The 23,290-nt window shown below is 60.5% G+C and overlaps 1 protein-coding gene across 3 annotated transcripts in view; it reads left to right on the top strand.

Annotated features, from left to right (window-relative positions):
• STK32C (serine/threonine kinase 32C) overlaps positions 1-22,813 on the top strand; it is a 70,852-nt gene extending 48,039 nt beyond the window's left edge. The window contains exons 3-12 of one of the 3 annotated variants that reach the window (XR_005723542.1): positions 9,708-9,859; positions 10,471-10,644; positions 11,347-11,384; positions 11,498-11,587; positions 12,326-12,429; positions 12,972-13,088; positions 14,145-14,270; positions 14,348-14,475; positions 21,143-21,210; positions 22,162-22,813. Coding sequence is in view for 2 of the 3 variants with exons in the window: in XM_040254819.1 (XP_040110753.1) it covers positions 9,708-9,859; positions 10,471-10,644; positions 11,347-11,384; positions 11,498-11,587; positions 12,326-12,429; positions 12,972-13,088; positions 14,145-14,270; positions 14,344-14,475; positions 21,143-21,210; positions 22,162-22,288 (1,128 nt within the window). In the remaining variant the exon portion in view is untranslated. Of the gene's footprint in view, positions 1-9,707; positions 9,860-10,470; positions 10,645-11,346; positions 11,385-11,497; positions 11,588-12,325; positions 12,430-12,971; positions 13,089-14,144; positions 14,271-14,343; positions 14,476-21,142; positions 21,211-22,161 lie in introns of all 3 variants that reach the window. The other 2 variants (XM_040254820.1, XM_040254819.1) reach the window with 2 other exon arrangements.
• Positions 22,814-23,290: the final 477 nt, after the last annotated feature.

The following is a 23,290-nucleotide window of genomic DNA, read 5'->3' as shown; positions in this document are numbered from 1 at the left end:
GTTAGGTCTGTGCTCAGGCGAGCCCGGCCTCGGCCGCTGCCCCTTCTGTCCTCTTTCCGCCTTCCTCCCGCAAGTCTTCCTCTGAGGAAGCTGGGTTTATATCCCTACTGCCTCCTCTCTCCTGTGTCCACGGGACCTGCTTCTTAGATGCCGGGCAGCCTGGTGTTCACACTCTCTCCACGCTCAGATTTTGACTTGATGCTGTTTCTGGCTGTCCTGCTCATCTGTGAGACCACCCCCATCCCTGCACAACCGACCCCGAGGCAGGCGAGCAGACAAGCTTCCGAGGCTGCAGCGGCACAAACGTGTCCCCCAACAGTTGCGGTGCCGGATGTCCAAGCTGGGTTGGCCCTGGGCTGCGGTCGCCGTGGGGCAGGGCTGGGCCTTCTGCAGCTCCGGGGAGAAGCCTGCGTCTGCCTCCTCCAGCTTCCAGAGGCCTCTGGTCCCTGCTGAGGACACTGGGGACCCCTGGAGCACCCAGGACAAGCCTGCTCTCAGCATCCTTCACCTTACCCCAGCAGCAGGGTGCCTTTTGCCACGTGGGGTGGCACGTTCGCAGGGGCCTGTTGGGATGCAGGGCCCGTTGACCTGCAGCCACACTTGTTCCCGGTGAGCGTTAGGCTGTGCCCCAGCTTTGAGGCCGCTGGCAGGGCCGTGGGCACCACACCGTGCGCGGGGAAGGCGACCCGTCTTCAGTTGGGCTCCTAGAGGCGGGCAGCACGGGTGGCGGCTGCATGCGCGTGTGATGCTGCCAGACGCGCCAGCCCTCCGTGGGGCCCGTGCTCCCCGGGGCCCCCGCCCAGGGCGGCTGGCAAGGCTGGGCCTCTGCCAGCCCGACAGGCGAGGGGGAGCATTGCGGAGCTTTACGCTGCATTTCTGCGTGACAAGCTGGGCTGAGCGTTTGCTCTTCCTCCTTCACGTCTGTCTCCTTATTCATGTCAAGCCTGTTGTACGTCTGGAATTCGCTCTGACTTACAGCGTCGTGAATGGGCCATATTTTACCTCTTTTTCATGTAGCTGTTCAGTTATTCCAGCACCATATTTTAATCAAAAGTCTGGTCTCCCCATAAATTTGAGAGGCCGCCTGTACCACATACTGAACGTCCTCACGCAGGTGGGTCTATTTCGGGGTTTGCACTCTGCCCCGTGGCCCGCCCGTCTGTTCCACGGTCTGACCACACATTGTCACAGAAGGCTTACATAACATGCTGATACCTGACAGGGCTCGCATCCCTGCCTCGTTCTGCTTTTAAAGATTTTTTCCTGGCTATTTTTGCTTGACTGTCTTTCCCTATGAATGCTGTGACCAACTTGTCAGCTCCAGGAACAACAAAAAAAAAATCTGCAAAACGAGAACAGCGTTCAACTAAAATGGCAATAGCCCTGCCGTTGGTCACCGACTCCTCCGGGTCATCAGTCATCGGGGTTTCGCAGGGAAAGCCCGGGGCTGCCCGGAGGCCCTAGGATCCCAGACTTTATTCCTTTTCACACCTTAGATCTAATTCCATTTCCTCTTTGTCTGCCTTAAGTCGGTTACGGGAGGAAGCAGCTCAGAAGTGAGACCAGTCCCATTTGAGGAAGTGGGTTCACAGGACCCACGCTCGCAGGCTCGGGGGCTGCTCACGAAGGCTGAGGCTTCCGGCCCTTCCATCTCTGCTGCTCCATGCGACGTGGGGCCGGGCTGCCTCTGCCCAGGGAGGCACCAGACCCCAGGCTCTGACCTGCCCACCACTGGGGGCTGCTCCCCCGTCGGGGGCTCTGCGGAGCCACAGGGGCCAGGCCCGTTCAGCCTCTTCCGGCCGGGTCGCTGACCACCTAAAGCCCTTGTCAGGCGCCCCACCGGAGTGCTTTGGGGTGCCCCTGACTCTGCAGGGAACCCCCGGCACAGGGCTCAGACAGCCACGCGTGTGCCCGACGACCACGGGCCTCCAAGGGTGGCCGCCCTGCCAGCGGCCTCAAAGCTGGGGCACCTCCTGGCCGATGTGCAGGTCAAGGTGCTGGCTGGACCCTGCCCACTTGGAAGAGGGGAGGGAGCAGTGAGCGGGAGAGGGCAGTGAGAGGTGAGGTGGGTACCGTCCGCGCCCGCAGGCCTGGTCAGGGGCACTGCAAGGAAGCAGGGTGTTCTCACAGCCCGGCCGGCTTGGAAGACGTGTCCCATGGTGGCTGCGACAGAGCGCACACCTGGGTGGCCTCGCACAGCAGAGGTGTGCCCTCCCGCAGTCTGGAGGCCAAGGCTGCAGAGGAGGCGAGCGCAGGGCTGCAGGCGGAGCGGCGCAGGCTCTCACCCTCCTCCTGCTGCACCTGCGAATTAAAGTGACTTAAGTCAAAGGACATTGCTTTGCCAACAAAGGTCCAGCTAGTCAAGGCGATGGTTTTTCCAGTGGTCATGTATGGATGTGAGAGGTGGACTATAAAGAAAGCTGAGCTCCGAAGAACTGATGCTTTTGAACTGTGGTGCTGGAGAAGACTCTTGACAGTCCCTTGGACTACAAGGAGGTCAAACCAGTCCATGCTAAAGGAGATCAGTCCTGAATATTCATTGGAAGGACTGATGCTGAAGCTGTAACTCCGATTCTTTGGCCACCTGCTGCGAAGAACTGACTCACTGGAAAAGACCCTGATGCTGGGAAAGATTGAAGGTGGGAGGAGAAGGGGACGACAGAGGATGAGATGGTTGGATCGCATCACCGACTCGATGGACATGAGTTTGAGCAAGCTCTGGGAGTTGGTGATGGGTGGGGAAGCCTGGCATGCTGCAGTCCATGGGGTTGCAAAGAGTCGGACACGACTGAGCGACTGAACTGAAGTCGAAGAACAGAGGCGTGCATACACGTTTGTTTAATGTGAGTTTGGGGACACGGGAGCCCTCGTAGGGAAATGAGGACCCACAGAGCAGGCAAAACCTGAACGTTTTGTGCCAGCTTAGACAAGGTGGCCACGTGCAAAGGTGGCTGGAGTCCATGGGAGGCTGAAGGGGAGGAGAGATGTTCTAACAAGGTCCGCTGCACCGAGTTCTCCCGGCCTCGATTTCCCGTCCTGGGGATGAGGTTGTCCGCCTGGGGTGATTCCCCGGTTTCAGGAAGGAAGGGGAGGGCAGGTGCCTTCCTGACCCTGCTGTGCTGTGAGTGTGGTTGGCTGGAGATGATCGTGGCCAGAGAGTGGATTTCAGGCTGCACCCCAGCTCCGTTCACACACACTGACGCCCAGGAAGAGTCGCCGCTGTGGACCCTGTCTCCGTGAGCCGTTTTTTCAGTGCTGAGAGTAGGTCAGGGTAGTTAAACAGTCGCGTCTCGTTTTAGGAGGTGGCGTTGGGAGGCTGGGCCCCGGTGGAAACAAGTGAAGAGTGAGGATTGCAGGGGAAGCCACTGTTGACCAGGTCAGACCAGCGGGCGGCCGGCTGGGGCGGTGCCCAGGAGGGAGCCCTCCGGGCCACGCTGGCTGGGGGGCTGCGGGCAGGCCCCGGTGGGTGCAGTGCGTTTCCTGGGCTGCGGTCGGAACGGCTCTGGTGACGGCATCGGGTGAGCTCTGAGGGTGCTGCCCCCACACCGGCACAGATGTCCACACACAGCCTGACAGGGTTCACTGAGGGTCACACGGAGCTGTTCCACTTCAGCTAGTGGGGACGTTTTCACTTTTGTGATTCCACGTCAGAAGGCTGGAAGACAACTGGAAGCGTGAATGACTGAGAGGGGTGTGCCCATTCCACAGCCCGCAGGGCGCGAGGTTCTCTCCCTACAGACACGCCCTTCTGTATTGAAGATAATCAAAGATTAGTTTGTTTGCAAAACCAGTCTGGTCTCATTAAACATGACCTGATTATTGAGGTCAGTACAAGAGCAGGTTGAACACGTAGGTCCTTTTAAGTTCTTGCTTTGCTGGAACTTCTGTGAGGAATTCCTGATCAGACTTTGAACAGCCTCTTGGGGCTAGAAGCTAACTTAGAGCATCTCATCAGCTGAGCCTCTAATACTCACACATTCAGGTGAGTTCCTCACTTCCCAATGTCCCCAAGGTATCCTGAGATTCCCGGGACCTGCCAAGAAGTGACTGCAGTCCTCTGTAACGTTGCACCCTGTAAGGCAGGCACCAGGCTGGAACTTCACACGGTTTTACGAACTGTAAACATCGTTGTCCTGAGCAGTTTCCCTGCACGTCTACTTGGCCATCAAAGATAAAATAACTGGTTGACGGTTTGGTTTGACAGTTGGGTTTCAATGCCGTAAACGCCAGATTGCAAACTACGCTGGAAAATGATAACATGTCAGTCAGCAAATCTTCGTGGGCACAGCCATCCTTCCCACCTGTCAGAGCCCAAAGTTTCCAGACTGTGGCTGACATCAAAGAGGTGGCGAGTCGTTCAGCACAGTCTTGGAGGCCCTGATGACCGACTCTCTAGCTTAGATACATCTCATGCGTGCTTTCCGCACGGTTTTGTGCAATGCTAGAAGTTGGCAGAAAAATAAGACGGGCTCCTAGTCCCCGCAAGGAAGTGGTTATCTGATTCTTGATGAGCATATATTTTTTGAAACCCTTTTGATGTTCGATGGTGGAGAACGTGACATAGACAGAATTTTGGTGCTTGGCACAGAATCCAGCCAAGTAATACCGGGGCTGAGCTTGTGATGGATCATTTCCACATAACTCAGACGTGTGCCTCAAGTCATGTACGCTCCTTATATTGATAAGAAACAGCAGCGTTCTTTGTCTGATCATTTGAATTCCAGGGAAATCTCAATTTTTAAGACCGTAAATTTATATCCAGCGTTAAATCCTGAATCCTTAATGGTCAGTCGACTTTAACAAAAGAAGTATCATCACTTTCTCGAAGACACCCAAATACCCCGTGATCATGAACCTACACACGGTAAACGACTTCAGTTCTTTTTAGCCCCACAGGCATATCAGATCTTAGTTCCCCAACTAGAGATTAAACCTGTTCCCCCTGCCCTGGAAGCGAGGAGTCCCAACCACTGGACCACTAGGGAAGTCCCTATTTTTTTTGTATTTTTATTTTCACATTAAAATTCTTAAACATTTTTGCTGTTAATTTTCATGTTTCATTAAGTCCCTTTAAGTGTCTCTCTTGTTATTATTTTATCTTTTATGGCAAAATTATATTATGGCCAATTGTCTCTGCTTGCAGCAAAAATTCTCACGGTGAAAAAACCCAGAGAACCGCTACATCATTTTACAATACGACACGCCAGCCAAAGCCTGGCAACATGACCGTTTTAAATTAAATAGGAGAACATATTCTACTGACCTCATAAAATAACTGTATTTTCACAAAAACAGGATATTTAGTACAAGTTTCTCAATTGTAGAGGGAACAGATTGGGAGAGAAGATAAATGTCTCGGTTCTGTTTACAAAGGTGTAATTTTCCAGACTGCTGAAAGCTAATAGCTTAAGAGAAAGAGAAAAATAATAAGCCTGGAAAGCACACATTAAAGGACCAGCAATGCTTCAAACGAAAAGTCATAAAGATGATGAGCGTCTTCAGGATTCGTGTAGCCCGTGTAGTTAACTCGTTTTCCTTAATCGCAGATCAGCGGTTTTCAGAACCCATCAGGGGACTTCCCTGGTGGCCCACCTTCCAGTGCACGGGACGCTGGTTCCCTCCCTGGACGGGGTCTGAGACCCCACAGGTGCTGGGCAGCTGAGCCCACACCCCGCGGCTCGAGAGCCTCACGCGGCATCTGCTGAGGCCTGCTCACCCGGAGCCCGGGGTCTGCAGCAAGAGAGGCCCCTGTGACGGGAAGCTTGGACGCTGTGGTGGAGACCCCGCCAGCCGCGGCTGAAGACCCGACGCAGCCAAAAATAAATCTAAAAAATAAAAAAGGACTCATCAGTTTTCCCACTAGAGTTTAGACAGGCTCACCAAGTTCACTGGTGTGGTCTTAGTTACCAGATACCTGTATTCTAGAGGCTTTATCAAAGTCCTTTCCAGGAACTTTTTAAAGATGAAAGATTTTTGTCTGCAGTTGATTATAAAAGCTTGCAGGAAAGATCAGTAAAACAGTAACCATCTGTAAAAGGCTAAAGACTGAAAAATAACCGTGGTCAAAGATCTGATGAGTTTATTGTAAAAATTATGCAGTTATGGAAATTTGTTTCTTTTTCTGTTGCGTATAACAATTTGAGAATATAATTGGAATTATGACTGACATACAGTCGTTGTGAGGATGTTGAAAAATTTCTAGATTTTATATAACTTTGGAAGCTTACATATAAGTAATATCAGTTCAGTTCAGTCACTCAGTGATGTCCGACTCTTTGCAACCCCATAGACTGCAGCACCCCAGGCTTCCCTGTCCATCACCAACTCCCGGAGTTCACTCAAACTCATGTCCATTGAGTCAGTGATGCCATCCAACCATCTCATCCTCTGTCATCCCCTTATCCTCCTGCCCCCAATCCCTCCCAGCATCAGGGTCTTTTCCAATGAGTCACTTCTTTGCATCAGGTAGCCAAAGTATTGGAGTTTCAGCTTCACCATCAGTCCTTCCAATGAATATTCAGGACTGATCTCCTTCAGAATGGACTGGTTGGATCTCTTTGAGGTCCAAGGGACTCTCAAGAGTCTTCTCCAACACCACAGCTCAAAAGCATCAGTTCTTCAGTGCTCAACCGGGGAAGCCCAATAGAAGCGAAATCTTTAAATGGATATCTCCTCTAATGTGACTTTAAACCAGTGAGCTTAAAACCCACCAGCCTTTTCTGACCTCACCATCCCCAGAGATAGCACAGGAGATGCAGGCCTCCCCGAGGTCTAGGGCTTCTCCCAGGTCAGTGAGGACAGCAGAGACCGCCGGGTGACAGAGTCAAATGCAGCCCAGTCTGTCCTGAATCTGTGCTGCTGGACGGGCCACGCTGGAGGCTTGCCAGCTCAAGCAACGGGGTGGGGGGACAACCGGCACAGGCCGTGTGGCTCCAGGTGACCCGTGTCACGCAGAGACAGGATAGCATGAGCGTTCCGGGCTAGTGTGCGTCGACAGATGGCCGGCGGGCTCCCGACACCCACCCCCATGGAGAGTCACGTTCACAGACCAGCTCTAACTCGTGTCTTCCTCCCACTATGCTGTGCCTGGATGGGAAGAGCCAGGGAGCAGCTCTGCCTTCCCCTCCCGAGGGCCCCCCATGGAGACCCCACCTCTCTGGGGAGCTCCTGGACCCCTGCTGTCACGGTCCTTCTGTGTGCTCCAGAAACCCCAGGGAGGCAAGGTCTGACCTCTGTACTCTTGGGGTTTGGCTAGAATTCAAGATGAGCTGAGAACATTCCAGAACAGAGTCCAAAGATTCAGGAGGCCTGGGTCCCGCTCACGCTCCATCTGTCCCAGCCTCCCTCTGGCTCAGAGGAGCCCTGAGCTGCGGTGCTGGGGCCCTCAGAGTGGAGGGTGCTCGGCCCAGCCCCCAGCATCCCTCCTGGGGAGAAGACGGCGCGTCGCAGCCCCGGGCAAGAAGGACCTCCCCAGAGCTGAGCGTCCAGGCCCTGCCATGGCGGCCTCGGGTGTGCGCGGGGCTGCCAGGTGGGAGGAGAGGACTTCTGGCCGAGTGCTGGATTCTCTCCTTGGTGCACTCTGTGCACCGGCGGGGTCGCTGAGGTCCTCACCGCAGGCACTGGTTTCTCCTCCTCCCCTCGCTGAGAGCACGGGCTGCTCTGGGGACTCCCGCCTGCACCGCCCGGGGACCACGGACGGTAGCTCTTCCTGAACCGAACAGAGCCTCAGCCGGAGAAGGGCTCCGGAGCTGAAACCGGGGCGGGAGTCAGCTGCTGTTCATGCCGTTTACCCTTATTTTCATTTTGAACATTCCAACTGGCTTTCACAGCAAGTGTTAAAGGTGATCTTGAAAATGCGGCAAGTTAAGGGAAAAAAATCTCCATCCCGAGACAGCGCCCTTTCTGCGCTTCTTCCTGCCCCTCCTGCGTGGCAGCCCCCTGCGCCCTCCACCGCCTCCTGCTCTTGGGGCAGGCCTGGTGCTCAGCAGGCGGGCCCTTCTGGCCCCGTGGGGTGCAGGGCCACTCACCAGGCAGGGCCGAGGATGCTGAGGCCAAGAGCAGCCCAGCAGCGCCCTCTGGGTCCACGGATCTCAGTGCCCAGAGGCCCCCTTCAGGCCCCAGACCCCCGGTGGGCAGCTGGGGGATCTCTGGTCCCAGAGTCTCACTGCACCCGACGATCAGGCCGAGCGGCGCGTCCGGGGGCGTGAGCCCCGCCTGATGATGGAGCTGCCGCCTGGCCGCATCCGCAGCCGTTGGGCGTGGTGTCCACCGAGCGGTGGCATGGCGTGGCTGGCCTGCGTGCTCAGGAGCTGGCTGGCAGCCAGAGCAGGTCTGATGTTATTCTAGGGTGTGGTGTTCTGCATCCGTCCGACAAGGAACCGGGGCCTGGCCTCGAAGCAGTGTCAGGGTTTCACTTGCGTTTCTGGCTCACGTCTGTACCGCAGGCCCAGACTCGCGCCCTGGTTGGCGGCCTGCGAAGGCAGTGCCAGTCCCCCGGGGCTCCCAGCTCCAGGCCGAGGGTGGGACAGGCTGGTGTTTCACACTTGAAAGGGCCCGGGGGCCTTCCCCGCAGCTGGGGTGAGGCAGCTCTTTCGGCTGCCCGGGAGAATCCCCAGGAGCGTGGACACCAGCCCCAGGGGTGGGGCTCTGGTCTTCGGAGCTCCTGGGGGCTCGGCCAGGCTGACGGTCATGGAATGGGCTTCTGTCCGCTGAAGCTCTGGGGTCCCTCTCCCATGACCTCGGCCGGGAGCCCCCGTTAGCTGCTCACCTGCCCCTCTGGTGATCTGGCTTCTAGTTGGCCCGGCTGTGCTCTACCCAACGCAGTCATGGAACCACACAGGGCCGGGTCCCTGCCTGCTGCCTGTCAGTCTGCGTTCCTGGGTGACATTCTCAGGCCGGGCCGGGAACGCGGAGACCCAGAGAGGAAAGCACTTGAAGCTAGGCCGTGCTGTCCCCAGGCAGGTCCAGGTGGGCGTCACCACGCCAGGGCAGCCTCCAGGGAGAGCGCCCCAGCCCTCCCAAGGGGCCACTTTGCTGAAGTGAGAGGAGAGATTCAGAAAGACTCATTGTCCTCAGATGGGTGTTCTCCTGGGTTAGGGGGGACCCTTAGGAGCCTTGGGGTGTGGCCACCTGCCCCGGCTTCTCTCCCGGCCTGGGTTCCAGCAGGGCCCGGAAGGCTCAGTGACAGGCTGTCCGTCACGGCCCTGGCCCTTGGAAGGCAGTGTTTCGTGGCAGAGTGGACGGCGCTGTCTGGTAACCCGCCCCCGTCTGGGTCCCTCAGGGCGCCTGGAGCACTGGGTCGCCACGTTGACTTCCAGCGGCTGCCGTAACAAGTGAGCACACGCTGAGTGGCTTAAGACAGCACACGTTTATTCTTGCGTTGCTGAGGGTCAGAGCCCCAGTCTCAGTTTATCTGGGCTGAGATCAAGGGCCCTGCAGGGCTGTGCTCCCTCGGAGACTGGAGGGGCGAGTCTGCCTCTTGCCGCCGCCCCCGCGTCCTGAGCTGCAGCCCCTCCAGGCGTCATGTTCCCTTCTGCCTGGACCTGACCGCGTCCCCAGATGCACGTGCCGCAGCCCAGCCCCCGGGGCGAGGGGCTTTGTGACGGGCCGGGTGCTCAGCTGCGGTCTGAGGAGACGCGTCCCTCCAGAGACTGAGGGTCCGGCGGTCCCCGCCGCGCCGGCTGGGCTGACGCGCCCTCTGCCCCCAGGTGTGCATCGTACAGAAGCGGGACACGCAGAGGATGTACGCCATGAAGTACATGAGCAAGCGGCAGTGCATCGAGCGGGACGAGGTCCGCAACGTGTTCCGGGAGCTGGAGATCCTGCAGGAGATAGAGCACGTCTTCCTGGTGAACCTCTGGTGAGCGGCCGGGGGCCTCTCCTGCCCCAGGTGCCCGACCCCCACCCTGCCCCCTCACAGCGCCCCCGGGGCCAGCAGCCGTCAGGTGTCCCCAGGCACACGCACGCACGCATGGACCACCACCATCCCCATCACCACCATCATCATCACCACATCACCGTCATCACCATCACCGTCATCACCACCATCACCATCATAATCACCATCATCACCATAATCACCGTCATCACCGTCACCACCAACACCACCATCACCATAATCACCACCACCATCACCGTCACCACCAACACCACCACCATCACCATAATCACCGTCATCACCGTCACCACCAACACCACCATCATAATCACCACCAACACCAACACCACCATCACCATAATCACCACCATCATCACCGTCGCCGTCACCACCATCATCACCGTCACCGTCACCATCACCGCCACCACCACCACCGTCACCGTCACCACCGTCATCACCAGCACCGTCACTGGGAGTGTCCAGTGGGGCACAGTGCTGGGTCCAGGGCCCTTGCTGGGGGCCTGGCCAGATGTGGCGGGGGCCGTGACTCCCGTCGTCCAGCCGAGCGAGTGCCAGGCGCCCCGTGCCCTCAGGTACTCCTTCCAGGACGAGGAGGACATGTTCATGGTGGTGGACCTGCTGCTGGGCGGGGACCTGCGCTACCACCTGCAGCAGAACGTGCAGTTCTCGGAGGACACGGTGAGGCTGTACATCTGCGAGATGGCGCTGGCCCTCGACTACCTGCGTGGTCAGCACATCATCCACAGGTGTGTGGGCGCTGCGGGGCGGCCGTCCTCACGGGACCCCGGGCGCCTCGTGCTCTGCCCTGCCCTTGCCGCCCGCCTGCCCCAGGCGTGGCACCCGGGCCCACAGGTGCCGGCTCCCGGCCAGCCCCTCAGCTGCACGGCTGAGGCCCCCACGGGGCGGGTCATGTCTGAGCAGGTGCCTTCATCGGTGAGAGGCTGCCTTCACCAGCTCTGATAAGTGGAGGATTCCCACCCCCGCCCCGCCGGTGCCGTTGTGCCCATCTGCCGTGTCCCTGGCACATGCAAATTAGTTTTAGTATCTGAAGGCTGACGAATGAGGAAGGTAAAGCTGCATCCACAGGACAAAACACAGAATTCCACATGCTACAAAGTGCGGCAAACGTGATTTCTGCAGCTCTTCCTGCGGACGCTGATCTGGTCGTGGTTCGGGCACGGATGCTTCCTGACCAAGTGCCAGGAGGTCGGGAGGCCGGGCTCGGCCGCAGGCAGACCCAGGGCTCTGAGAGGCCCTCACCAGGGGTCCAGGCGAGGGGCCTCCGCTTCTGTGTTCTGGGCTCTGGCGCCCTCCCCGACCAGTGCTGGGCGCTCTCCCACCGTGGTCCAGGCAGAGGAGGGGCTGGGCTCCTGGGGTCCCGCTCGTGGGAACCCCCTGCCCTGCCAGGATTTCTGGCCTCACCTCCCCGCTCCCTGCTCCTTCCACAGAGATGTGAAGCCTGACAACATTCTCCTGGATGAACGAGGTGAGCCGTGGCCGTGAGCGGCCAAAGCCTCAGCTGGGGAGCCGGCGGGGGGGGGTGCCCCACCCGCAGGACACGTTCCCCCCGGAGAGTCGCGCTGTCTTCTTTCCTCACAGGACACGCACACCTGACCGACTTCAACATCGCCACCATCATAAAGGACGGCGAGAGGGCGACCGCGCTGGCTGGGACCAAGCCGTACATGGGTGAGCTCGCCCCGCCTGGCCCGCATAGCCCCGCCAGCCTGCCGGCTGGCCTCCCACCCCGACCTGTGGCTGGGGGGATCGGGTCCCTTCCCTAAAGCTGCAGCAGCAGGTGACGGGTCAGGCCGCTTGACCAGTGCGGGGGACTCTGAGTGACGGGCGTGCGCTGTGGGTCTGGTCACGAGCGCACTCTGCCGGGGGCCTCCCAGGTGGCGTTAGGGGTAAAGAACTTGCCTCCCAGTGCAGGAGACATAAGAAACACGGGTTCGATTCCTGGGTCAGGAAGGTACCCTGGGGGAGGGCATGGCAACCCACTCCATTATTCTTGCCTGGAGAATCCCACAAACAGAGGAGCCTGGCGGGCTACATTCCACGGGGTCGCAGAGAGTCAGACATGACTGAAGTGACGTAGACACACCCCCACCTCCCTCGTCAGGCTGCGGACCTGGAATTGAACCAAGCGGCCTGTGGAAAAGGACAGGTTGACCACTGAGGGCTGCTTCCCCATCCAGCTCTGGCCACAGCCTGGTCTCTGGTCCTGGCCAAGGTTCCAGCCCTGGACCTGGGTCATGGGGCTGGGGTCACCAGGAGCTGGGCTCATAAGGCCTCCAGTCACCCGGGGCTGGGGTCACGGGCCCTTCGGTCACTGGATCTGTGGTCCTCGGGGGCTGGGGTCACGGGGGTCGGGGTCATGGGGACTGCCGTTTGGGGATGCTCAGCTGTTCTTGCCTTCCTGGAAAGCTCCGGAGATCTTCCAGTCTTTCGTCAGTGGTGGGACTGGCTACTCCTTCGAGGTGGACTGGTGGTCGGTGGGGGTGATGGCCTACGAGCTGCTGCGAGGATGGGTACGGACGGAGCTCCTATGACCCGAGGGCCAGGCCCCCAGGGCCCCCAGGGTGGCCCAGAGAGCTGAGGCTGCCCCCACCCCTGGGGCTCAGGGATGTCCACGCTCCCCATTAGCGAGGCGGCACGCTGCAGGGGGCTGGGTGGGCAGAGGACCCGCAGGGCTGCACCCGCCCCTGAGCTTCCCTTCAGGGTCCTAGGTGGTGGGTCCCCCTGCCCTCCCTGCAGTGGCCACATCTCAGCGAGTCCTGGAGCCCAGGAGGCTGGAGCCTCATCGGCCCCCAGCTGCCCTTCCCATCCCCTCGTGGGGGTCCCCCGAGGCACGGCACCCTCAGACGGCCGGCCCCTCTGCCCGCTGCAGCTGGTCCCCTGGGGCCAAGCCCTCTGCTAGGGGGAGGTACAGGGGCGCTGTGCTTCCTCCCTGGCTGAGGTGCAGGCTTCCTGGGCTCTTCTCTGGGGCTGCCCTGGGATGAGGTTGGGGTAGGGTGGGGTGCCCTCGAGTTACGGGGGAGGCGCCTGCTGCAGCCCTGCTTCCCCTGCCCAGAGGCCCTACGACATCCACTCGAGCAGCGCCGCGGAGTCGCTGGTGCAGCTGTTCAGCACCGTGAGTGTCCAGTATGTGCCCGCCTGGTCCAAGGAGACGGTGGCCCTGCTGCGCAAGGTGAGCACCTGCCCCGCCCAGGACGCGGCCGGCCGGACACGGGGTGGGGCACCCAGGCGAGGCTGGCTGGACACGGGGGGCCGCTTCCTACATCCTGGGCCGCGTGTCCGTCTCTGCCCCGGTTCCCCGCCTGGCCTGGCCCCAGGCTCCTCATCTTGTAGCGGCTCGGCCTGTGTGAGCGCTGGAGCAGCTGTCAGTCTTTATTACCTAATCGAAGCCTCGCGCTGCTTCTGTCACTGACGCCCCAGCTCAGGGCAGGTCACCCCAGCGTGTATCGGGGAGGCGGCCGGGGCCTGGTCTCGCTCAGGCCTGGCTCGTCCTATTGGATTTGGGTGGCCACCGTCCACTGCCAATGGCCTGGCCAGCCCCCTCACCAGAAGCAAGCAGAGAAGACCCCAGACCCCCCTGCCTGTTCTGGGCCGCGAGCAAACGTCTGCAGCAGTCCCAGGGACTCAGCCTGTAGAGACTTGAGGCGGTGGTGTTGACGCTGGCGTTCGGCTCCCGGGGTCCAGGGCTGGGCCGGGGTCAGCCCCCGGCCGGCCAGCCAGCTCCCTCCTCAGAGTGGTGTGCCTCAGACACACTGTGCCCCGAGGCCTCAGGACAAGCGAGGAGGGGCGTGCTGGACACACGTGGCCCAGGGGGCAGGTCCTGGCCGGTGCCCAGAGACCCTGGCCGTGGCAGTGTGGCCAAGCACCTGGAGGCCTCCAGCCCCCGAGGGGTTCCTAACCAGCCTTCAGCGCATGCTGCTGTGTCCACACCGCCCCAGGTGGCTCCAAGGGGCACAGTGGCCCCCAGAGGCCCAGGTCGGGGAGGGGAGGATCCACACGCCTCGCTGGGGAAGCCTTGGCCAGGGTCTCCGGTACTCCCCCTGGAAGGGGCGGCTGTGATGGTAGCCAGTCCCGGCAGGGCCGCCCTGGGCCCGTGAGCATTAGTCCCGTCCTGTTGCGACGCTGAGCCAGTTACCGAGAGCAGTGAGCCAGGCTGCAGCCGCTGCCTGCTGGTGGGTCCGGGGAGACAAGACCTGTGCCGGGGCCGCTGACCAGGGCCTTGTTCCAGCTGCTCACCGTGAACCCCAAGCACCGAGTGTCCAGCCTGCAGGACATGCGGGCGGCCCCTGCTCTGGCCGGTGTGCTGTGGGCCGAGCTGAGCGAGAAGAAGGTGGAGCCTGGCTTTGTGCCCAACGTAAGCCCACGGGCCTGGGGTGGCCAGGGTGGGCGAGGGCAGCCGGGCACCAGCTCAGCACCATGTTCCACAGAAAGGCCGCCTGCACTGCGACCCCACCTTCGAGCTGGAGGAGATGATCCTGGAGTCACGGCCGCTGCACAAGAAGAAGAAGCGCCTGGCCAAGAGCAGGTCCCGGGACAGCAGCAGGGACAGCTGCCCATCGGTGAGCGCGGCCTGGCACCTGGCCGCCTCTGCTCTGGCCCCTCACCCCCTCCTCCGTGGTGGGGGACAGAGGCCCCGCCTGCCCAACTCTGGAGGGTCACATGGGGCCAGGCTCTGCCTCCGTGGTCTCGGGGTCATTTCCCTGCGTGTGTCTGCACTCCTGTGTGTCTGTCTGTGTGCGTGTGTTTGAGTGCGCCTGTGTGTGTGCATGTGTACACACCCGTGTGTGTGTGTGTGCATGTGTGCACGTGCAGGTTGTGCATGCTGGTGCACCTCTGTGTGTTTGTGTGTGAGTATACTCGTGTTTGTATGCATCCGTACACGTGTGTCCATATGTGCCCACGTGTCTGTGCACGTCTGTGTGTTTGTGTGTGACTGCACGTGTTTGTGTGCATGTGTGTGCCTATGTGTGAGTGTACTCGTGTGTGTTTGTGTGTGGACGCATGTGTTTGTATGTGTGGGAGTACATTCGTGTGCATGTTTGTGTGTGCACGTGTGTGTGTACATCTGTGTGGGCATGCCTGCACTTCTGTGTGTGAGTGCAGGCGTGTGTGCACACACGTGTGTGCACACGTGTGCTTATATGTGTGAGTGCACTTGTGTCTGTGCATATGTGTGTACTCGTGTGTGTATGTGTGTTCGTGTGTGTGAACGCATGTGTTTGCATGTGTGGGAGTACACTCGTGTGCATGTTTGTATGTGTGCGCGTGTGTGTACATCTGTGTGGGCGTGTCTGCACTTCTGTATGTGTGTGAGTGCACGCGTGTGTGTGTGAGTGCACTTGTGTGTGTGTGTGTGTACATGTGTACATTTGTCTGCCTCTTCCCATGAGGACACCGCTCACACCTGGTGGGACCCCGAGTCCAGGGTGACCATCCCATTCACCTGACTGGTGGCATCTGGAGACTTCGTTTCCCATTCCTAGGAATGGGGTCAGGACCCCACCCCGGGGACGCGGTGTAACGTGTCGCAGCCCTCACAGTCCTGCCCTGGGGAGTAGGGGTTCCCCCCGGGAGCAGGGGATCCAGCTTGGGCCTGTCCCCAGGATCCAGCTGGTGTTCACAAGAACTAGGGCTGCAAGACAGCTAGCGGCGACACTGTAAGCCCCCCACTGTCCCTCTGCCCCTGGGCTCCGCGGAGCCTGTGAGGACACCCTGGGGAGCGGCTCTCACACCTGGGGGCCCCTGTGCAGCCCCATGCCCGGGTCCTGGGCAGAGATGGGAGCCAGCTCCTCCTCGGTGCAGGGGCCTCCCTGGAAGCCTTGGCTCCTCAGGGAATGGGTGGGTGGGCTCCCATCCCCTCCCCATTCCGTGGGCTGCTGACGGCGACCCCTGGTGTCCGGCGGGGGCACTGCAGGCTGGTCCAGCTTGCTTTATTATGGCTCTAGGATTTGACGTGAAGTCGCTCAGTCGGGTAACTCTTTGCAACCCCATGGACTGTAGCCCGCCAGGCTCCTCTGTTCATGGGATTCTCCAGGTGAGAACACTGGAGCGGGCTGCCATTTCCTTCTCCAGGGGATCTTCCCAACCCAGGGATCAAACCCGGGTCTCCCGCACCAAGGCAGACTCTACCATCTGAGCCACCAGGGAATTCCTGTTGGGTCTTAAACTTGCCTGGTGCCTCAATGGTACGGAATCTGCCTGCACTGCAGGACACTAGGGTTCGATGCCTGGGCTGGGAAGATCCCCTGGAGGAAGGCATGGCAACCCACTGCGGTCTCACCTGGGAATTCCATGGACAGAGGAGCCTGGCAGGCTACAGTCCGTGGGGCCGCGTTGAGTCACACACGGCTGCGTGACTAACACTTTGTCACTGCGGGGTCTTAGCTGCAACCCTCGTCTGTTGCAGCCTGTGGCGTGTGGGATTTTAGTTCCCGACCAGGGATCCGACCTGCATTCCCGCATCAGGAAGGTGGATTCTTAACCACTGGACCATCACAGAAGTCCCTGGGCCAGCTTTTTTCTTGCTGTCAGACTGGGAGCGATGGCTTAGTGCTCTTTACGTGAAAGAGTTGAAATCAACACTCCTTATTTCCACTTTTTACTGTTGACTGATAAGTGTGACTTACTTACGTTTCTGCACACAAGTGCCTCAGGAAGATGGTCTGTAAGCATCTTCTTCCGGTCTGTGGTTTACCGTCTTCAGGGCGGCCCCGTCTGCAGCAGAGTTTTCGGTTCTGATGAAGCCCCTTCTCTGGTTTTTCTTTCCTCATGTGCTTTTGGTGTCATTTCTAAGACGCCATTGCCTCACCTGAGGTCACAGAGATGTACCCTCATTTTTGTTCTAAGTGTTTTGTCGCCTTCTCCCTTGTGCTTGAGGCTCGGGTCCGTTTTGAGTTAGTTTTATGCACAGTTTCAGGTGGGGCCCAGCTTGACTGTTTTGTATGTGGACACACGTCGTCTAAGTGCTGTTTGGGCTCATCTTTCCCCCATTGAATTGCTTGGCACCATTTTCAAAAACGAATTGACCGTGACAGAGGGGCTGGTTTGTGGACTTGCACGTCTAGCCCCTGGATCCGTGTGTCTGTCCTGCTGGGTCCGCCCTGCCGTGACGACCGGGGCTCGGGTGAGTTCCTGGGTCAGCAAGTGCGGGTCCTCCAAACTGTTCTAATTTTGCAAGACGTTTCAGCTCCTGTAGGTCCCTTGCATCCCCAGGGCATTCTGAAGGGCTTAAGAATTCTGTGAGCTGCTCAGCAGGTCATTTGTGACAAAGTTAAGGACTGGCACCTGGTCTGCATGCCCGGGCCCTGTCACTGCCCACCTGGGGTGACATCTGGCGTCAGGTGCCGTGGGCACTGGCGTTGATCGGGCCTGTGGGTGTCTGCCCCGAGGACTGTGTGCAGGGCACAACCACCGGCACAGTGGTCAGGGTGTGGGCTGTCTGCGGGGGGAGCAAAGCCGCGTTTCAGTGGAGTCCGGGAGAGCCGCCTGCCCTGCAGGGACCTGAGTGTGGCTTATGTCCTGTGCGCAGCAGTTATCAGCAAGGAGCCCAGAGGGCCATGCGTATCTGTGGCCTCCAGAGTCCGCATGGCGAAGGCTCCAAACGCCCGAGCAGGCCATGGGACCACGCACGCGTGCAGCTAGGAGAGGGGCTCCCGAGCTGGATGGGCCACGCCCCAGAGCCCCAGCTGACCGCACATGCGCACGGCACGCACCTCGGGAAGGCGGGGCCCTGGGGCGCGTCACCGCCCACACCGTCCACCTCTGATGCAGCTCCGCCTTCCGAGCGGCAATTCGGGCCGGTTCTCCTCTCTCCTGGGAGAGCCTGGGTGAGGGAGGCTGCGAGACAGAGCCCAGCTCCTCCCTGCCCGCCGGCCCCAGGCCGGCGGACAGTCTCTCTGCTCCCGTCGCCCGCCCCAGCCTCGCTCCCCTTCACCGGCATCCTGCGCTTCCCTTGGTCTCCGGGCATTGGGGGTCACCTCCTGCCTTGACCTCGCCCCCGCCTCTGAGTAGCCCTTGCCTTCAGTCCAGCGCTGACTCAGGCCCGAGTCTGTGCCCCTGTCCAGTCGTCATCGGCGCTATCAGGGTGGATGACCCCGTTTAAGCTGAAAAATCCCAAGTCAGTGTGCGTTTACTACCCCTAGCCTCCTGAACATCGCAGCTCAGCCTGGCTGGCCTTATACGGGCTCAGAGCACTCAGGTCAGCGCCCAGTCGGCAGTCATCCGACACAGAGCCTCTTATAAGTCAGTGTTGACTTTATCAAATACTGAAAGTGGAAAAGGGCGCGTCCGGGTCCAGGCTGGGTGTCAGTGCGTCAGCTGTTCACCTTCGGGGTCGCGGGGCTGACCAGCAGCTGCGGCTGCCGTGCAGCATCGCATCGGAGGATCGGATCCCGTGTCGGCGGCCCGGAAAAGGTCCAGGTCAAAATCGGAAATACCCTCTCTGCTGTCTCTTTGTCACTTTCACACCCCTCTCAAGTCAAGAGACTCCAGCCGTGGTAGCTGGGGGCCGGCTTGATACTCGGTCCTCCTCGGTGAGTGCAGACTAGCGCCCGCCCTCTGCGCTACGGGCATCGGGCGTCGGGAAGAAAGCCCTGTGGGGTCAGGGCCGTGAGCCGCAGCCGGCGGCCCTGTCGATCAGCTCTGGGGGAGCCCGCATCACGCTCCATGGCGGCACCTGGCCCACCACTGGGTTAAGAGCTGTCCCCTCTCCCCTCCTGCCACAAGCCAGCTGATCTCCGCAGGCCAGGCTCATGAATTAAATGGGAAACAACAAGAGGAGCATCCTCGGACCCGCGTTGTGCTGTGCTTGGTCACTCAGGCGTGCCCAACTCTTCCACCCCGTGGTGTCACGCACCAGGTTCCCGTGTCCATGGGATTCTGAGGGAAGAAGACTGGCGCGGGTCGATATGGCCTCCTTCCGGGAATCTTCCAGACCCAGGGGTCGAACCCATGTCTCTTCGTCTCCTACACTCGCAGGCAGCTGCTGTAACACCGCTTGAAGCCCTCGGATCCCCACAGATAAACGCAAAGACTCCAAAGCCCTTGACGGTGGCGCTTAGCAGCGCCATTCCAGCTGGATGTGGGGTTGTTATTTCCTATCTAGGCTGCTTTCGGGAGAGAGGCTAGTTTCAGGAGCTTTCACTGGGCTTTTCCATGATACTGTTATTAGCTGCTACTCCACAGGTCAAGGAACTAAGAGAATTCGACCAGATGCCAAATATTAATACATCCATCTTGGTTATGCATACAGCTGCCAGGGGGAGAAGCCGCCCCTGGTGGGTTATGTTGGGGGTCCACTGTAAGACGGCTGTGGGCCAAGTATCAGCTCACACCTGTATTCAGCAGCCCTCTGAACAGCCGAGCGTTTGCCCTCTCCTGTATGCAGACATGCAGGGAAGTGGCCGCGGATGCCTTCAGGAAGGGCTGGGGTGTTGCTGCCGTGTACCCTTGCTTGGGCCTTCCTGGCCAAGAGCTTGCCCCTTCTTCAGCCCACAGGTCCAGGTCTGAGATTTGGAAATGAGGAAAAGAAATGCAACTCTCCATCCAGATGGCCGTCAGCCTGGAGCTCACGCACGTGCGATCTGAGTGTGTGCGTGCACGCAGGCACACGTGTGTGAGCACTGGCCATCCACCTCTGACCCTGAAAGTACCGTGATCGGTCGGACACCCTCAGCATCCCAGGGTCAGGTGGCCTGCCTGCCTCTCCAGCCTGGAGGCCTGTTTCCATGGTTATCCCCCCTTAAGGGTGGCTGAGTTAGGTGAGGTCAAGGCTGCCGCTGCCCAGGACCCCATCGTGGCCTTTGGGGGACTCGGTCCTGAAGCAGATCCTCCTGAACTACACGCGAACCACAAGGCTTCCCCAGGGTGCCGTGTCCCCAACAGCTCGTTCCTTCTCTCCTGGCTGGAAGGCGCGTCCCTTGGGCCCTCCAGAAGAATGTGGTCATCTGGGGGGGCGGGTTTGTGGGTCTTTACTCTTGAGTGTGCTGGCTGCTCCAGCCGCCCACGTCTCTGAGCCTTTGGCTCCATCCCAGCCTTCCTCTAAGGCTGTTCTGAACCTTCTGACCGCTCCACCTGGACCACCCTTTCTTCCAGGTTTCCAGATTGCAGTGTGTTAGGACGCACTCACGCCAGGGCTTCTGCAGGGAGTTAGCCCCAAGTTGTGCAGGGCAGACTCGCCCCTGTCCAGCCCCTCCCAGGCCTGTCCTGCCCTCTGGGCAAGCAGTGCCTCCCTCCACAGTATGTCCAGTGTCTGCCCACTGGGGCTACTCGTGGCTGCAGAGCCGGTGGGGCAGGGTGTGGGGGCGAGTGCTGTTTCATCTGCAGGAATGGGAGGGGTCCCTCTTCTCCACTGGGGTGGGGCCCTCCTGCAGGCTCAGGAGTGTGGGGCATCAGACTAATCTGCCCACTAGCGTCCTCTCAGGCCCCTCCCACGTCCGAGGCCCACTTCTTCCGTCAGAGCCTCAGTTGGATGCAGGAAACTTCGTGGCTGAGTTCAGCCCTCTTAAGTCCTGCAGCTTGGACATCTCGGCCTGGTCTCCCGCGAGCTGTCTGCGCCTCCGTGCAGGGCATCTCCATGCTGCGCCTTGGGCTACTCCTTGGCGGCCCTGAGTCTGAGGCTCGGACACCCAGGGGCCAACCATGACCCCCCAGACCCACGGTCCCAGGAGCCCAACCACGACCCCCCAGACCCACGGTCCCAGGGCCATGGTTCCAGGGCAAACCCACCACCTGCAGCCTCTCCCGACACTCCTGAGGGTCTCAGTAACCAGGGTTTCGCATGCCGGGGACCTATGACATGCCTTGGATCTGGCCACTGTGGGACCGACTCCAGTCCCCAGCCTGAGGCTCTGCTTCTCGAGACCACCTCTGCCGCCTGCCTTCTTAGGCAGGTCCTGGAAGCAGACCCTCAGCTGGGTTTGTGACCAGGAGGACCCAGTGTGTGTAGGGGGGTGTGAGGAGTGGCCCGGTGTGGCTCCTGGACGAGTCTGGCTCTGCAGACCCTGCGGCCGCCCCGAGATGGGGGTCAGGTGTCCCTCTGTCACTAAGTGGGGGTCACCGGGAGACCCCAGCCCCCGCGCGCTCTGGTTGCCTGGGGGAAAGTGGGCTCCTCGGAGCCAGGGCGGGATAAGGCAGGCATGCGGGAGGAGCAGGCCGGGGATGCCTGGGAGCGTCCCTGCGGGGTGTGCGGGACGCTGGCAGGCACTCACTCCGGTGTCTTTCTAACAGGAGAATGACTACCTTCAGGACTGCCTCGATGCCATCCAGCAGGACTTTGTGATTTTTAACAGAGAGAAGTAAGTGTGCGTGTTGGGGGCTGGTCACGGGGGCAGAGAGGAGTTTGGGGAGTGGGGCCGAGGCTTTCTGGGCACAGCAGGCACATGGTCTCAGCGGGGCTGGGAAGCCTGACTCCCGCCCTCCTCAGAAGTCCAAGCAGCAGCCCTGGGGGGTGGGTGGAGGGAGGCCCCTGTGCAGACTTGGGGGGGAGGGGCTCCTCGGCACTTTAAGGGCTAAGCTTGGGCATTTTCCACTAAAGGGCAGAGTCTCTGGGGCAGACCCTGGGCGCACCGCCCAGGTGAGGGGCCCCAGCTATTACATCAACCTGAAACCCTCACTCAGCCACTCAGGGGCTGGGGCAGGAGGGACAGGGCTTGTGGGCAGGGAGATACGACAGCCTCAATGCCCTGAGCCACCTGCTCTGATGGACCAGGGAGGCCCAGTGCTGTGGGGCCTGGGGGAGGAGGGGCCGGGTGAGATGCAGAGGACTTCCTGGAGGAGGCGGCCCTGGGTCTAAAAGCTGAACAGGGCTCACTGCTGCTCTGTCCTGCCTCAAGGTCCAGGATGACATGTGGACCCTGGTTTAGGACACTGGCCACCACCCTGGAGGTCAAGGCCTGGGTGGTAACAGGACTTGGCCAAGCACTTTGTTCCAGAATTCCTGACCTGCCTCCTTTTAGCTTCTGGCTGGAAACCAGCTGAGACCCACCAGCCTACTGCCCCAAGCCCCAGGGCTGTGAAGAGCCCACAGAGGGGCCAGCTGGATGCCCCGTGTGCCCGCAAGCCCCGCTGAGCCAGTGTGGCCAGAGAGGCTTCTGCCCAGGCGGAGATGCCCAGGAGTGGTCCGTGTGGAGCTCCAGGCCGTGTTCCTGAGGGGGTGCACCCCGGGAGTCCCCGGACAGGCCCTGGGCCAGTGAGCCGCATCCCGGGCTGCTGGCAAGGCTGCATAAAGCCCCCATGTGTCTCCCCAGGCTGAAGCGGAGCCAGGACCCCACGCCTGAGCCCAGGGACACAGCGGAGGCCTTGGCGGACAGTGAGGGCGTGCGCCCAGCCCTGCCTGCCTGCAGCGCCATCTGCCCCTCGGCCGAGAGCAGCTAGGCCACCCCTGCCCACTGCCTGTGGAGTCAGCTCAGGCCCCACTGGAGACCTGGGACCCCCAGAGGGACGGGGCGGCCAGAGGCCCAGCGTCAACTTTCCCAGGGAGCTGCGCAGCATGTCCAGGCCCAGGCCCAGGCCCAGGCTGGCGGCTCCAGGCACCCGGCCGGACGACACCGGATGGTCTGACCGCCGGGTCTGCCCTCTGGCCCTCGGGGGCATGTGGTGTCAAGAGGTTGCCGTGTGGCTGAAAGTGGGGGGCACAGAGGGTGGGCGACCCCCACATGATGGTGGAGGGGGCCACAGCCCCCGCCCAGGCTCTCCCAGGGGCCTCTCGGGTCCTGCCCCGCCCGCTGTACATAGGCAGCCACCACCGCTGGGGCCCGGGGCCTGCCCGGTTCTTGTCCATCGCGGGGGATGGGCACGGGCCTGAGAGTGTTTTATAGACGCGCGTTCTGGTCGTTTCTGCCGTGTTTCTGTATAGTTTCCACCTCTGAGAAAAACAACATGAGAACCTCCTGGTGTCGGCTGGTTTGCATGTTTCCTGCCTGCTGCAGGCAGAGAATGCTCGTCCGTGACCCAGGGCGTTCCTGCCGGGCTGGAGCCTCCTGGAGCTCCGGTCCTCGGCCTGGGGAGGATGCCCATCTCCTGCCCCAGAAACCCTGAGGCTGCTGTCGGGTTGGGGTGGAGGTGCGGCCTGCTGGGGGGCAGGGGCAGAACCTTGAAAACAGCGGGGACCAGAACGCCCCAGGTTGGAGCAGCTCACGGGGCCCCCTCACCCAGGGTGGGGAGCCCACCTGGGGCCCCAGGGCACTGGGGTGCCCGGGTTTGGAGGCGGGCAGTGCTGTGGGATGCCCGGTGGTGGCACCAAGCCCCAGAGGCTCTGGGTGGAGGCCTGGTGGTGCCGGAGGTGGGAGCCAGGCAGGGAGGCCTCGAGCCGCGCGGAAGAGAAGCTGTGTTTCGTGTGTGCCTGTGCACACCTCAGGCGCGTTTTGAGGCCCTAGG

The sequence above is a fragment of the Oryx dammah genome, unplaced genomic scaffold, assembly GCF_014754425.2.
Source record: "Oryx dammah isolate SB20612 unplaced genomic scaffold, SCBI_Odam_1.1 HiC_scaffold_14, whole genome shotgun sequence".
NCBI classification, from domain to species: domain Eukaryota; kingdom Metazoa; phylum Chordata; class Mammalia; order Artiodactyla; family Bovidae; genus Oryx; species Oryx dammah.
The sequence above is the reverse complement of the archived record's forward strand: the minus strand, read 5'-3'. Positions and strand labels throughout refer to the sequence as shown.